Genomic DNA, 16,219 nt, shown 5'->3' with positions numbered 1-16,219 from the left:
GCACTTAAGTGCTTGTAGAAAATTAGCTGTTAGAATTAGTTGACCCCTTTTGTAACCTACAGGGCTGGAATTGAATAAGAAATTAAGGCACTGTGAAAAGTGCTCATTCACCCTGGGAGAGCCCATATGCAGGAGGGAGCTCGTTCAAAGGCCCAGCAGTGGGAATATTGATTGGGGGTGGGTGGCTGTCATAGAAATCCATCAATGGCCACTGTCACCGGCCTGTCCTTTACTAGTTCTTCTCCATGATTTTCAGCAGCATTTGCTCTAAATGCAAAAACCCTTCCAGACTTATTTTAAAAAACAAAAACCAGCCCAGTTGCTGATGAGGCCCTAAATCAGCTTCAACTCTGAGCACAGCTCTGGGAAGCGGACTTTCAGCTTGGGTATTGTGAGTTCTTTTCTCAGTGGTTTCTTTAAAACAAGGAAAACAGAAGAACACTCTCCATAAAGAACCCAGCAACTGGAATTCAGATGGTATTTATGATTTCATTTTACACTTTTATGTTTTACAAACATGCGTTGTCTCAAAGACACGTTCTTTTCTTTTCCAACAGCTATCTTGAAGGTGGTGGTACCCACTTAGTGCTGGCAGAAGTGGGTGGCTTTTTTTGGATATCTCTGAGCAGGCAAAGGCCTCCAAGAAAACAAGAGGTGCTGTCACTGGTGGCTCTCTGTGCCTGGGTTTGCATTGGGGGCCTCATTTTTCAAAAGGAGGAAGTCATCTATTCTGAAACCCAAGCACATAGCTTGGTAGCCTCAGCAAGAGGATCTGAGTCATTCCATCAGCCAATTTAGAAAACTCTAGAAAGTGATGGTCCTTTTCCCTGCAGGAAAACACCCCTGGTATCTGTCTCTGGCAGGGATGGCATGGAAATTTGCAGAGCATAACTGACTTTGAGTGAAAAGGAACAGATTTGATCTAATACACATTCTACAAGTTTGGTTCGATGTAGGTCAGTTTTTAAGAGCGCCCAGCTGGCCAGTCTGCAAGTCGGCCTGGGAGCCGGCTGGATGGCTTCCGAGGCCAAGAAAATCCCCTCTGGCCTCAGAACACCAATTAATAAAAGTCCTTCATGGACTAGCGTGGGTGAGGAACATGCAGCTGACACGCTGCCAGCCCTCTGTGGAAGCACTTACCAGGCCCCAGATCTGAGGCCTCCCGGCCTCCCAGCCCTGGCCACGAGGCCTCCCAAGCCTTGCTGGCGCGAGGGGAAGCTCTAGGATCCAAGCCTGGAACTAAACACTAAAAGGTGTTTTGTTTGATGGTTCCTGATAATACGCTTAAGTGTTGTTATAATGCTAATAATTAAGAAAATGCCCTTTGAAAACATATATTAAGTATGTATGTTTTTATTCTAAAGTCTGAGCTAACGGCCAGCTATGTTTGAAGTATATGGAACTTTTAAGCATCAAAGAATCTTCCACCCATCAGAGTTTTGGGGGTTTTGTTGTAGATGGTGATTAATTTTTAGAGTAGGGGGGAAAAAAACCTTCTCATACCCTAAAGTAACAGCAAACCAACAATGATACTACCGTCCGTGCGTCCCTGTGATGTAGTCTTCTCATTATCACATCCACCCCACAGATGTTCGTTGACTACTGTGAAGTCCCAGCACTGGCACAAAGACTGGGGATGCAGACGGGCCACTAAATGGCCTTAATGGGGACGTGAACCTCAAACAACCCGCACAGCAGGCAGAGAAGGAAGGCCCATGGCAATAAGTGCTCCCAGGATGGGCAGGGTCCTGGAGGAGAGGCAGACGTGGCGAGCCAGAGAGCAGTGGGCCTGTGGGAGAAGGGTCACAGCACTGGCCCAGCCTAGGAAGAGGGAAGGACTTCGGGACCCAGATGAGAAAGTGGGAGGCCTTGGGAGCCTCAGGCAGCCCGGGGGAGCCGAGTTGGGAAGGAGGGGCGAGGGCTGTGCCCACGGGCAGGCTGAGCCTGACTCCAGTTTCTGTGAGAAGCAGTGCAGGGTTTTAGGTGGAAGACCAGCATGACTTGAGTTTTTTGCTTTAAAAACTGCTCTGGCTGTGGTATGACAGAGGACAGGAAAACTGCGAGAGTGAGCACAGGGTCTGGTTGGGCTCTTCCTCGGGAGGGCAATGGCGACCTGGACCAGAGGCAGGGGGCTGCAGAAGGAAGCGGCAGGCTTACCAACGGTGGCCGCTGCTCGGTCCTGGGGCAGGCGCGTTCAAGCGGTCAGCATCCGTTCCCTTGACAAGCGCTGACAGGCAGGTGCCTGCATTTACTCTGTCGCCGAGGAAGCTCCAGCATGAGTCACATCCTATGCCCCAAGTCGCAGAAGAAGAAAACGGCGGCCCAGGGCTGCTCTCAGCCGCAGGGCTGCGTGGCTGTCAAAGAGGGGGTTGACGGCGGACTTGTCGTCTTGTCCAGATTGTATTACTTGGAACTCTCTCTGCCCAACATTCTGAAGTTATTAACTGAAAGCCTTTGGGAGCCAGAACTGGTCCCAGAAGTGAATGAGGAAGACCCCAACCCACGAGGACAGCACTGAGCCCAGCTGAGCAGCCCATCCCTCAGCGCCAATTCCTCTGGGCACCAGACCCAGTATTCAGCCAGGCAAACTGTGTTCCCTAATGATCAAGCAAAACTGTGTCGACTGAGGGTAGAAGGCATGCTTTCCTCTCACAAGGGCACGTGGGCAGAGGCTGGGTGGAAGATGTGATGTCTCGGCATCTAGCAACCACTGTCCACTGCCTCTTAAGAGCTGTGCGACCTTGAACACAACACCTCTGGACCTCCGTTGCTATGTCCATCAAATGGCCGTTACCTACTGCACAGTGTTTGTATAAAGGTTTCAAGAAGAGCTGTTGTAACAGGTCCCAGCCCATCATAGATCGTGTGGGTACTCAGTGAACAGCAGCTCATAAACATCACTCCCAGTTCAATGCGAGATGGACTATTATTGGACCATGGATGAAAGGTTCACTTTGCCTATAGGCTCAAACCTACTTGCTTATTTTCAGAGATATTTAGATTATCTAGTAGTTATAGATTATGAAATAGTATAAATACAAATGGGTGTGGTTCTTCACTTGCATGATTTAGTTTATCATACGCCTTCATGTGTGGTATAGTGTCAACTTTTCCTGTCCTAATACTCATAAAATGACCATGTGTGGCACACATTCTCCAGATTGGAGGTAAATAGAATGAAATCAAATGAACCCTGATTCATACGTTCCTTATTGCTTCTTTCCATTTTGACCTCTGGCTATAAGTGGGAAATAGACCTACGTACCCAACTAGAAATTCTTAATTTCTGCCTACAAAGACAGAGATTGCTAAGTCATGTATAATTGTTCACTTAAAACAAGTGTGCAGGAGTGGCTTATTTCACTTATATTGATATTCTCCAACTCCATCCTTTACCAGCAAATGCCATAATTTCCTTCTTCCTTAAAGCTGAGTAATATTCTATTGAATATTTATACTACATTTTCTTTATCCATTCATCAACTGAAGGACACCTAGATTGGTTCCATAGTTTAGCTATTGTGAATTGAGCTGCTATAAACATTGATGTGGCTGCATCACTATAGTGTGCTGATTTCGAGTCCTTTGGATTTAGACAGAGGAATGGATAGCTGGGTCAAATGGTGGTTTCTAAGGAATCTCCATACTGCTTCCCATAGTGGTTGCACCAATTTGCAGTCCTGCCAGCAATGTATGAGTGTGCCTTTTCCCCCACATCTTTACTAACATTTATTGTTGCTTAAATTCTTGATGATTGCCATTCTGACTGGGGCAAAATAAGCTAATCCCCCAAAATTAAAGGAAGACTCATATGTGGATGCTAATTCAAAATGGAGGGGGGGCATTAGGGAAGAATAGAGTTACCTTAGATTAGGTAGAAGGGAGTAAAGGGAGGGGAGGGGAGGGGAGTGGGGATAGGAAGGAGAGTAGAGTGAGACAGACATTATTACCTTATGTATATATATGACCACATGACTGATGTGATTCTGCAACATGTACAATCAGAAAAATGAGAAATTATACCCCATCTATGTACAATATATCAAAGTACATAAATGCATTCTACTCTCATGCATAACAAATTAAAAAATTAAATAAAAAAGATGATGTCACCCATGGGGGGAAAAAAAGCAGCAGGCAGGAAAGGCCAAGCTGGACTAAGTGGACGTGGGGGTTGTGCAGGCTTAGCACAAAAGGTTGAGCTCTGAGGTCGAACACAGTGCCAGCAGTGTGGCCCTGGGCAGGTGGCTTACCCTCTCCTCGCCTCTGTTTCTCATCTCAAAAGGAGCACTACCCGGTGGTTGTAAAAGTTGAATCTAAAGCTTGGCTTAGTAAGAGCTCAAACCGTTTTTTAGCTCCTGCTGCCCTGTAAGAGCCAATGGTTATTTCTTTAAAGGAAATTTCTGAAGCCCCAGAGAAAACCCTGCATTTCCTGTACTGGCAGAAATGTGGCAGGGGGCATCGTGCGCTGACCTGCTGAACTGCTAACACTACGCAGCCGTGCATCCTGGGAGAAGTGGGCAGGGATCTTATTTACCTGTGGGAACAGTGGTTATTGGGGTTTTGACTTTTCCTCTGTGTCTACAGCCCTGTTTTTTTCTTAAAATGGTGTTACTTCCACCTGATAAATCTCATACTTTGGAGAGAGTCATAGCCCATCAGTATGAAGCCACGGTCCTGCAAAAGGGGAGAAGTCACCAGAGGTCTTGGGGGCCACGTGGTGCAGCACCTGGGGCTGCCGAGGCAGGAGCCCATCACCTTCACCTGATTTTATGTCACAGCCGGAGAACAAAGTCGACAGATGAACTCCAGAAGTGCATCCTCTGTGTCAGAGGTGGCATGGGTGAATAAATAAAGTCATCTGGGCAGTCCCAAATGACAGTAATGACAGCTTATCTCAGCCTAGATGGCCATGACTTAATCCAAACCCCTGTGTCTTTGTGACTTGTGATGCAAGCAGTGTTTTAAGGAATTATTTTGGAGGAAACTTAATTGTCCCCTACAGTTTCCAAAATGCTGTATCAACAGTTTTATTTATTATAGTTTTTGAAACTAAATGAAAAAGAGCTGGGCAAAGGGAGCTGCTGCTGCTTCTTTTATCCCAAAGGAAAACAACAACAACAAAAAAATGTTTTGATCATTTTGAGTATTTTAGTAAATGGAGAATAACAAAAGAAATGGAATGTGAATGCTCCATTGTTCTCACAGATGTGCAGTTCTAAATAGTTAGGATCCCAAAATGCTGAAATTATAACCAAAAATAATCTGAATTTTGTGAGTAAATTGAATTGAATGCAAAGAGAAACAGCAGAAGCCCATTTTCGACCGTTGTTCCAGCATTGTGGAAACACTGATTGCAGAAAAATACAGAACATGACTCGCAGCTGCTTCCTTCTCAGGCCTTCAGAACCACGGGCCGCCTCTTCTTTGGGAAGGCAGTGCTGGCCAGCGGCTAGGAAGGGGTGGGCTTCAGAGCCTGACAGGCACATTCAGTCCCACTGGGCTGCTCTGTGTGGCTTTGCACACGTGGCTCACCCCCTCTGAGTGCTCCCTCTTCCTATCAGTCCAATGCCGACCGTCATCCCTCCAGTGCATATAAAAACACAGGGGACTAGTAGTATAGGGGCTAACACTCTGCACAATGACAGACAGGGAGGAGGGCCATGGCAGTACCAATGACAGTGACAAGCTGCGGAGGTGACAGTGGTGATGCTTTGCTTTGCCTCCCCAAATCATGAGCCCAGAACGTAAGCTATTTGCCAGGAGATGCTAATATCCTCCAAAAGGAGAACAAGAAGTGCGTATGTGCTGGGCTCAATGTCCAAACCTGGGATCCCGGCAGGAGGCTGAGGCAGGAGGATCATGACTTCAAAGCCAGCCTCAACAACTCAGTGAGACCCTGTCTCTAAATAAAATATAAAAAAGGGGCTGGGGATGTAGCTCAGTAGTTAAGCACCCCTAGGTTTAATCCCCAGTACCAAAAACAACAACGACAACAGAAAAATAAGTATACATATTTGCAAAGACCAAGTTCCCAAAGAAGCTGAGACAAAGCTGAAACAAGCCAAGAACCAGCTCTAATTTCTTTTTCTTGACTCTCTTTTCCCCCTCCATTTCCTGCCTCAATGCACTGGTTTGTAGTGCACTGTCTGAACCCTCTGCAAAATAGTCCAGGTGATCCAAGGACGACAGCAGGAAGAGGCTGTGATTCCAACCTGTCGAGGGTTTTTGCTGAAAACCAGAGAGAGGTCCTCAGAGAATGAGGCCTGAGCAGGGTGCACACGGGCTCACCTCCTGATTTTTTTTTCTCTAAATTTATTTAGCTCAGATTCAGAAATAGATAATATTCAATAGAAGATTCACTTTAGTGACTAGGAAAATACTGATCATGGTTTTTAATTCTGATTTTGGGTGCGTGCCATGCCTTGTTAAAGCTCTGAGCAGTTTAGCCCCCAAAGGAGAGCATCAGTAGCTAATACCCGCATTCTAGTAGGAGAAAACCATTACCTAAATTTATATATGAATGATTTTGTAATTTGCAGAATAATAACGGGTGATAAAGTGAATCTTCAGCAGAGAACCAGGTTGGATGCTCTGAATACCAAATGGGTCAACTCAGAGGGAGAGGCCACCAAAGCCTGCGTGTCACATATGATTTAATTGAAAAGAGGATCCGCGGTGCTTGCTGGTGTTAATTGACAAACCAGGACTGTCTTGTGACACTTTCGTATGAACATATTGCTCAGAATAATTAAACCCACAAACCATATGTATGGTCTTCACAGAAATAATAGAAAAATGTTGACAAGCCATCAATGAATTCTTTTATCGTCTAAGTAATTGATGCCAATCTCTGCCTTTTCTTTCTCTGCTTTGCTCATTTAAAGAGTTCCAACATAGATAACAAGGTGTCGGGGTTGATCTGGATGACCTGAGAGCATTGGGATTCTTGAAATAATGAGGTAGTGCTGAGAGGGTCCCCGCCCAGCCCCTCCCACCGGAGGATCAGTGGAGGCCATTGGAACTAGGTTTCCTTTATGTTTAATTGATCCAATTAGTTTGGGCGCACTCTATCCAGATTGAGTCGCCTTCTACAACAATGAATCTGTTTGTTCTAGTTGTGCGTTAAGCCATCACTGAGTCACCACTGTGCTAGGTGGGGGATAGCGCTCCTGTCCTTTGGCTCAGCTGTGTGGGGAAAAGACAAGCAAACAAGAAATAATGTAGAAGAAAGAAAGTCCTGCTGCAGAGCCTGGTGGGCCACAGGAGAAGAGTGGGGGATAGAGAAAGGCCCCCGAGGGCTCCTTTCTGCTGTCCTGTGCAGTGGGGAATAAAATGTTGTCACTTTCATGAAATTCATCTCATTCAAACTATATGACTAAATTATATAATGGTAAATGTAGAGAAGGATCATTTCAACATTGTTCTAAAAACCAACTTGGAGGTCATTGGGGGGGGGAGGTCAATACTCAAATCTTTTCAGAAATGGAAAAAAAAATAGAAGAACTTTACCTGCATCATGACGTCATAACCCAAATTCTAAATGATGGTTCTCAGCCATGTGCACCTCTACCTCATAAAGGAAGGGCTGCCCAGTGTCCCTGCCTCTGTCCTCACTCCAAGCAGCTCTCCAGACCTCACACTTAGAGCAGCAGCTGCTGATGGACATGTCTGAGCTCATGATCTCCGCTCCTGTCCCTGGCGACATCCCTAGGCCCTGCTGTCCCATGTGTTCCAGTGCTGTGCCCCACAGAGTTCCGCTTCCTGAGAGCCGTGTCCTGGTCTCTCACACCAGTCTCCTCACTCACCTTCCGCTGTCTGTCTTCCCTCTTTATCCTCCAAAGTCTTATCCACATGGGGTCACAGTGGCTTTAGCTCTAAAGCTGCTGTGTGTCCAGGTCACTGTGCATGAGGGCTCCCTATGGCACAGCATCAAGCCAATGCCATCTGAGGGAGCTGACCCCACCTTCCCAGCCCACTAGCCTGCTGAGCCTGCTCCTCTGTGCCTTTCTGTTGCTGCCACCTCTACCTGCACAGCTCTCCTCGCCCCCACCTTCACCTGTGCAGCGTGACTTGTCCTTCCCGACCCTGGGTCAGGACTCATGTTCCCGGGGCTGGCCTCAGCCTTGGACGCCCTCCCTTGACTACCCGTGAGTTTGGGGCGTCTCTGTGGTGAGCACTGAGCACTCTGACCTGTCCTTCCCATTTGGGGAGTCCTTGGGCATCTTCTTCCCGGTGTCCAGTACAATAAGCCCTGGTGAAATGAGACTGTTTGGGTGATCATTTGTAACAGCAAAACAAATGGAAAACAACAGAGTCAACCATTCGAGTGTGTTTTACTTCCTGGTGTCAGGAGGCAGAAGGCCTGGTTAGACCAGCCCATCTAATGAGCCTAGAATAGGAGGGTCTCATAACACTGAGCCTTCACCTCCTGTTTCCATTTGCCGACACGGGAGAGTCCACCTAACTGACTTGCTCTGTGGGGACATCTCGGGATCACTGCTGTCCTGTTTCACATAGGCCCCGGCCATCTGCCCTTCTCAGTGTTCTCCAGGGGCCTCTGACTTCCCAACATTTTAAAATTAGACATACCTCTTAGAATGCCTTCTAAGCACCTTCTGGGCTTCATCCATGGCACTGGAGAAGGACATGGGACACATGTCACTCAGGAGGAGGGGACAGTCCTGGGCTTAGAGGGGCAGCATCTGTCACAGTCCCCTCGGATTCCCTCCTGCATTCATCCATTATTCACTCTATTGAGTTTACCCAGACTCAGTGCCTGCAGCAGAGGTCAGAAGAGACCCCTTGAGCAGCTTGTAGTTCCACACTGTGGTTAAGGGCACAAGTTCTAAAGCCAGTGCCGCCTGGCACTGCCACCTGCAGAGTGACCACGGGCAGGTCACTTGACCTCCCTGTATCCTCTTCCTCCTTTAAACCAGGGTTAAAAGTAGTATCTAACCCATAAAGATAGAGGGATTGAGGATGGAATGAGATATAACAGGCTTAGCAATGTCCTGCCCAGAGTCAGTGCTCAGCAAGTCCTAGCTGGCATGGCAGGGAGGACCGCAGCAGCCTCTGTCAGGGCTGGGGGACGCAGCCGTGAACAGAGAGCACCACCCCAGGGTTTATATTCTTGTTACAAATAAACAGATGAACAACTCACATAGGAATGCTGTTTGGAAGACCAAGGGGACTCTGTGATGTGGGGTGGTGGGGATTCCTCAGATAAGACATCAGGAGGCCCTCTAGCAAGAGAGCACTCACCCCAGGCACCGGAGAGGAAGAGGAACCTGGTCAGGAAAAGCCACATGAAAATCCAGGAGGAACGTTGCAGACACAGGGCATGACAAACACAAAGGCTGTCTGTGGGAGAGGGTCCGGAATGTTCTAGAACCAGCCAGAGGCCAGTGTTGGCTGGGACAAATGTAAACCAGAGAGAAGTTTGCCCCAGAGCTGAGGGTGGCAGGGGAGACCTTTGGAGGCTGGTCTTCATCCGCATGCACTGGGAGGCCAGCACGGGGCTGTAACGTGCTCTGAGCCCCACCCCGTGGGACCCATGGAGACCAGCTGGCACCGAGGGGGTCAGAGCAGGCGTCGGGGCACATGGGAACTTCCTGGGGTGGGTTCTGCTAGCAGGCTGTGGCTCCTGCCTCCCCTTCCCTTGGACACGAGAGGTAGGGTACCAGCGGGCCTGGTCAGAGGCCCCCGGTGGACGGCTCTGTCCTACACAGGGAGTCCCTCATGCCGCGATTCACGAGTCTTGTGAGGGCGAAGCAAGGGTCCAGCACTGCTAAGACCCCAACGACGAGGTTATTAATAACGCACGAGATAAGTCAAAGTGTAAATTAATAGTCAGTAATGCCGTAAGTAACCATGTATTTTAAACTGTTCTGGATTCTTCTTCTTCTGCTGTGGTCTTGAGTCTGGCCAAGTGTTCTGAGGCCACTGGAGCCCATAAGTCCTGCCCCCGTGGGGCAATGGTCTCTGCCTCTCTGTGCCTCCCACGTGTTCCCCTGCAGGTTCGCTCCCACGTCCCCTCCCTGTCCCCACCTTCCCAGCCCACCCCTTTCTGCCTGTCCCCCTGATCAAGTCCCGGGGGCCCCCTCATCCGATTGTTCTTAGCAAGTCAACATTTCCCTGTGTCTGGGTAGTTTTCCTCCCCGTCCTCCTACTTCACTTCCTACATCTGCTTCCCCTGGACACCACCTCTGAGTAGATCCAGTCCGTCTCCCTGCCCTTCCCACGCCCTCCCCTTCAAGGGCACCGGCCTCCTCCACCTTCCAGGAGGCCTCTGCCCAGCCACCCTGTCCCGCTCGCTCTGCCCCTGACCCTCAGGTAGGGCTGGAGATGGGCCTCCCCTGGGGGTCTGGACACTCAGGGAGGAGGGGAACGTAGAAGATGAGGTTTTAGGGTCCAGACGCAGCCAGGGAGGCTCATCTTCACGTGATTCCTGAACTCCTGGGCTGGGTGAGAAACGAGGGGCGAGGAGCCTTGGTCGGGGAGTGTGAGGGGTGGTGTCTTGTATTTTTAGCACAATCTTCTCCGATATTCACTGTGAAGTGTAGAGCAGCTCCGACCCCCTGTGAGGGTCTGACTTCAACCAGGCCTGTCCCAACTACGTTGAAATCCATACGATTACACCCAGTTCTGAACTTGGTGGGAGAGAGGCTGGGAAATCTGACTTTGGGGGAAAGTATTCCTCCTCCATTTGTGGGCAGCGTACCCACTCTGTCCCTTCCCGGCCATATCTATCAGATGCTGGCTGCAAGACCTTGAGCCCACTGAGCCCAAAGAGAGGGACTTCCTGAACCAGGGCGTCTGCGGACCCCAGGGGACACCTGGACAGTCTTCCTCCTCCTTTCCTTTCTCACCATAGGATGACAGCTTTGTGTCCCTTACCCGTGTCCCCTGGAAGCAGGGACCAGGAAGAAGGAGCTCTGTGACCGCATCCCAATCCTTGAGAATAAGAGAAAAGACCTCTTTCCCAGAAGCCCCAGCTCACAGCGTGATGCGGCGGAGCTCTGTGACTGGCTCAGCTTGGGTCACGTGTTCTTCCCTGGCCTGGGAGTGGAGTGACCCCCAGCAGAACCCAGTGTTGTAAAGAGCATTCTCTGAAGTCAGGGCCGGGCACACAGCACCATCACCCTCCACGTGTACCTCCTGCAAAGCCCCGAATCTAAACCAGCCTCAACTCCTCCTTGCCCAGACAGATAAAGTACAGCTTTTGTTTAAAGCCCCTTCTTATCTTGCACCACCCTGGTTCCCCAAATTCCAGATCCTTCAGGTGTCCTGACCCTGCCACCCTGTCTGGAGGTCCCTCCTCCTCCCACCCGCCTCTGTGCTGACCACCTCCGACTCCGGCTGTCTAGGCCAGCAGAGTGGGCAGCCCCTGCGGAGCCTCCCGGCTGATGCCCTCCCACCCGGCAGCCAGTCCCCAAGGAAGGCAGTTTGCACCCTGGGACAGCCCTCCCCACTGAGGTGTCTCTGTCCCCTCACCACTTTGCAGTGTCCTCGAGAGCAGGGGCTGGTCTTATTGTCTTGGAATTCCGGCCATGAGAAGGGACACATAGTGGGTGCCCAAGGGAACACTTCGGTGTTTGTGTTGAACAGGATAAAATTGCACTCGTAATTGAAGAAGTTGAAAAATCATTTAGAACCTAAACGGCTTGGGCTTTGCCGTCCTTGACAAAGGCCTGATGAACTGCATGCTGTTTAGGATAACCAGGGCCCCCCTCGTCCGATTTTTCTTAGCAAGTCAACGTTTCCCTGTGTCTGGGTGGTTTTCCTCCCCGTCCTCCCACACACTGCTGACTGCTCTTCTAATCTCTTCTGTGGGATTTCCACACCGACACCTGTCCTCTCTCCTGAGGGGACACGCAGCGGGGGCACTTCTTTTTCCAGCAGGTGGCTGAGACATCAATCACAGTCCCCGACCCTCATGACTTCCTGGCGCCTGGTGTTTCCCAGCTCGGGACCCAGTCTGTGCTATTCGTGGAAGAGTGCTCGTGTGCCTGGGCACAGGTGCCAGTGAGCTCGTGTGTGCACTGGAGGATGAGGTGGCAGGACAGGGGAGTGTTCAAAGCCCACATTTCTGAATCAGCCCCCAGGGTCTCCTCCGAGTTCTCCCTGACCACCCGCCCCTGTGGAGGCCTTTGGGAGCCTCACCAGATTATCTGCAAAATGAGGAGGTCAGCCCCTGCCTGAGCACAGCCTAGAAGCTCACACGCACGTATCATTGCAATTTGACGTTCATCTTGTATGTTGTTTTTGTCTCCACAGGGGCCTCATTGCCAGTGGTTTCACGGAGACCCATTATCTGCAAGACGGTACTGATGTCTCCCTCACTCGAAATTACACGGTAATTCCTTCACTTTAGACCAGCGTAACTCTGTGCTGTTGAATCTGTGCTTAAACTTTGGAGCCATTTTATTGTGAGCAGAATCAGAAGCCCAGACTTTTCACTTAGGTCCCAAGAAGAGTTTGTACATCCCTTAATGTTTAGCCATTCCTTTGTCACTCCAGAAAAATTTGGTTTTGTCCACGTACATGTCAGAACAGCTGTGGAGGGTTTATGGCAGGGACAACCCTGGAACCTCCTCGAGGCCTTGGGGTGTTCATTTGAGTGAGTCCTTTTTAGAAAACCCAGCCAAAGTCAGAGATCACCTGCAAAGCAGTCCTACCTGGGCTGAATTTTGGTGCATTAAACTTTAAAGTTCCTTAAAGAAATTTAAGAGAAAACTGACTGACTCTGCTTAACTTACTGTAAATGCACCCACAATGTGGATGGGATTCTATGTCAAGAGTTTTACTGGATATGGCATTCATCACCGCCTGATCCGCCTTTCTGATATTTGAACTTTTACATGTAATGAGAAAATGCTCATTTTATTTGTTCCTTTAGCGATTATCGTACATCGTCTGTGTGTGCATATGGCCCCGTGTGTGAAAACGGAGACTCAGAGAGGAAAAGACAAAGTCATTGTCCTCAGAGGATAGGAAGTTCCCTTGCTCTAAAAGCTGTGGGGGTTTGTTTTGGAAGTATGTGGTAGATTCAGGCTTTCCGTCTGCCGTGGAAGTGCTGGCAGGTCACCCTCATTGTCTCCAAGGCCTCTCTTCTCTGCATGTTGTCAATACCTTTCTTTAAGTGTTTGGCACCCAGCACTTATGAACTGGCACTTCCCCCTCCCGGGAACACAGTGGGATACGCTGCTGCAGACCTCCCAGCCTGTATTGTTCAGCTTTCCGTTGCTGTGACAAAATCCCTGAGAAAATCATCTTAAAAAGAGGAGGATGAATTTTGGCTCCTGGTTTCAAAGGTTTCAGTCCATGGTCGCCTGGCCCTGCAGCTTTGGGCCTGTGGTGAGGTGGAAGGGCGTGGCAGGGAATGCAGGCTGAGGTGAAGCTGGGAAGCAGAGAGAGCAAAACGGGGCCTGGGACAAAATACACCCTTCAGGGCACACCCCAGGGACCTGCGTCCTCCTGAAGTTTCCACCTCCCAACAGCCCGTTCCCTTAAGATTCCGCCAGTTGGTGAGTATATTGATGAGGATAGATCCTCACCACCCTGTCACCTCCCAAAGGTCCTGTCTCTGAACACGGCAGCACCAGCGACCAAGCCCTAACTATATGAGCTTTGGAGGACCTTCCAGATCCAATCAACACAGCCCAGATGAGGCCCATAGAAATCCCGCATGGAACATGAGCATATAGGAGTTGTGTCATTGCCTGGTCAGACTTAGAAGACTGGAATTCTCATGGGAATCCTCCAGAGAGGAACCAAGAGGGGAAATGAGCTCAGAGCACTGGCATTGAGTGGGGCCAGGGGACCCCAAAGGGCTATTCAGGAACCAGAGAGAGAACCCGGTACGTGGGACAGGGACAAGAGAAGTGGGTGTGTGCGGCTGTGAGTCTCGCAGATTGTGGCCCCCAGTCTGTGTTAAAAAAAAAAAAGGAAGAGAGGGAGAGGCAGACAGGAAGAACCCTCCAACCACAGAGGGGCACAAAAGAACTGTCTGCCAGGTATTCTGAATTGAAAAAAGATTTCCAAACAAAAAATGGGAAACTGAACCCCATCTAGCTTGTGCGCATGTTGGGAATGGGCTGGGCCCCGGTCCAGAATTTTAATACCATCATAAGAATGGAATTCCCAGTCAAGATCCTGACCTCAAAGCGGGTCTCAGATCAGTGAACCCCACGGCCCACGCTGAAGCCAGCCCCAAAGCGCTCCAGGGGGAGGTTTTCATGGCCCAGACGACACGAGATGCCCCGGCAAGGAGATAATAAAAAGCGCCATAAAAATAGTAAGGATCAGCCCCGAGTCCAAATCACAAACCAAACAAGGAACACAGCCCCTGTCAGCAGGCATCTGTGGAAAAAGAAACCAGAGCATCGGTGCTTCCAGGAACCCGAGATGATAGAAAAACCAGGGGAAACGGTTAAGAAGACAGAGCAGGTCTGATAGAAATGCCACGATTAAAACACGTTTTAAAAACAGGAAAGAAACAAGGTCTAGGCAGAATATCCTGAAAATGTCCCTGAACTGAAGAAAGACATGAATCTTGAAGAAAATGCACCAAATCCCAGGCAGGAACAAAGATGAACCCCCCCTTCCAGGGTGGGTCACAGAGAGACGGCAGAGCATCAGGAAGGGAGCCCCGAAACCACGTGGGACAAAGGAGACGCTCGTGCAGATATTTTCTGTTGTAGCAACAGTAGATTCCCAGCCACGGCCATGGAACGGAGCTTCAGGGAGCCAAGGATGAATTATTGTCACCCTCAATTTTATACTCAAATGAATTTACAAAAATAAGAGCGAAATAGACATTTTCACGTAAAAAGAATAAGATTTACTTCTCTTCTAGCCTAACAAAGAATATCTACCCCAAAAATAGCTAACAAAGAATTCTTAGTAAGAAGCGGGGAGCTGGGGTAGGATGTCAGAAGCAATCATAAGCAAAATAATTGCATGTGAATAAGTCCAAACAATCCATTTAAAATAATAATTAAAACAGTAATGGCTGAATTTGTGTGTTCTGAAACATGATAAAAAAAATAGATTTAAAAGTTTAAGAATTTCTATTGTTCTGGAGGATAATAGACGTACTAATTAGATTTCAATAATTAAAGTAAGTCTTTGGCAACTTTAAGCATAACCCTTTAAAGAACAGAAAGGCAGAGTATAGAATTCCGAATAAGAATGAATAAAAATAGTGCATCCATCAGTAGAGAGCAGGAAAGAAAGAAGAAAAAGAGCAGAGTAAAGAAAACAAAAAAACAAGATAAAAATGAGACAGCATATTCATCTCATTATTGTTCATTAAAATAAAGTATCTCCTTAGAACTTAAAATAAAATCCAGCTGCGTAATTTTTATAAGACTCACACCCCACCCCCAAAACAAAATGCTTGTGTCAGGAAAGGAATGGGAACAAGAAAGGACTGATGAATCTCAGCCCAGGAAAGTTGCCTTGGTCTGGGACGTCAGACAAGCTCAATCTTGAGGCAACCGTGTCACCACTAGGGACCAAGGGATCACAATGTCCTGATAACAGAAATCACTCAAAAGGGCCAGAAAGACCAGGAAACTATAGGTACCAGCAGAAGAGTCTCCAAATATGTTTTAAAATAATTAATCTAGGTTAATTAAAGGTTTTTATAAAATCTAATGACCCCATTAAAAATGTTATGGGCTGAATCTGATTCCTTCTTAGTTATGTTCACTTAAAGAAAAAAGAGAAAACTCCTATATCAATGGAACTCTTGAACTTAGCAATTTCAAGAGAAAAATTCTCTAAATATACAGTTGATATAACTTATTCATAATGCAAGACACTAAAAATACATTGACACTCTCACAACAAAACAGGAGACTTAAATATATCTCTCTCGGAAATGGAGATTTTAAAAATGAGCATAAATTACGAGAGGAAGACAAAAGAATTATGAGAAAGCATTAGTTAAACCAAAAACTGTTCATCTGAGTATGTTAATAAAACTGTTAACAAAACATTTATGAAATTAATCAAGGAAAAAATTCTCAAACAATTTTAGGGATGCTAAGAAGGATATAGCTATTGCTAAATAGAGATCCTTAAAATCGTGAGTCTTTATCATCATATTATTTTCTTAAAAATGTAAATTGTTAAAATTGGTTCACAAGGAAAAAAGAAAAATTTTAATCTTACTATATAAAGAAATTAAATTGAGTATTTTAAAATTCTA

At 47.8% G+C, this 16,219-nt stretch overlaps 1 protein-coding gene across 1 annotated transcript in view; it reads left to right on the top strand.

Moving 5' to 3' along the window:
* The window catches only part of Adam12 (ADAM metallopeptidase domain 12), a 217,106-nt gene that overhangs the window by 87,973 nt on the left and 112,914 nt on the right, over positions 1-16,219 (top strand). Inside the window, exon 3 of the mRNA XM_077799132.1 lies at positions 12,280-12,358. Coding sequence (XP_077655258.1) covers positions 12,280-12,358 — 79 coding nt within the window. The remainder of the gene's footprint in view (positions 1-12,279; positions 12,359-16,219) is intronic.

Source organism: Urocitellus parryii, chromosome 5 (assembly GCF_045843805.1).
Source record: "Urocitellus parryii isolate mUroPar1 chromosome 5, mUroPar1.hap1, whole genome shotgun sequence".
NCBI classification, from domain to species: Eukaryota; Metazoa; Chordata; class Mammalia; order Rodentia; family Sciuridae; genus Urocitellus; species Urocitellus parryii.
Note: the sequence above shows the minus strand (reverse complement) of the source record. Positions and strands in the feature narration are given on the sequence as shown.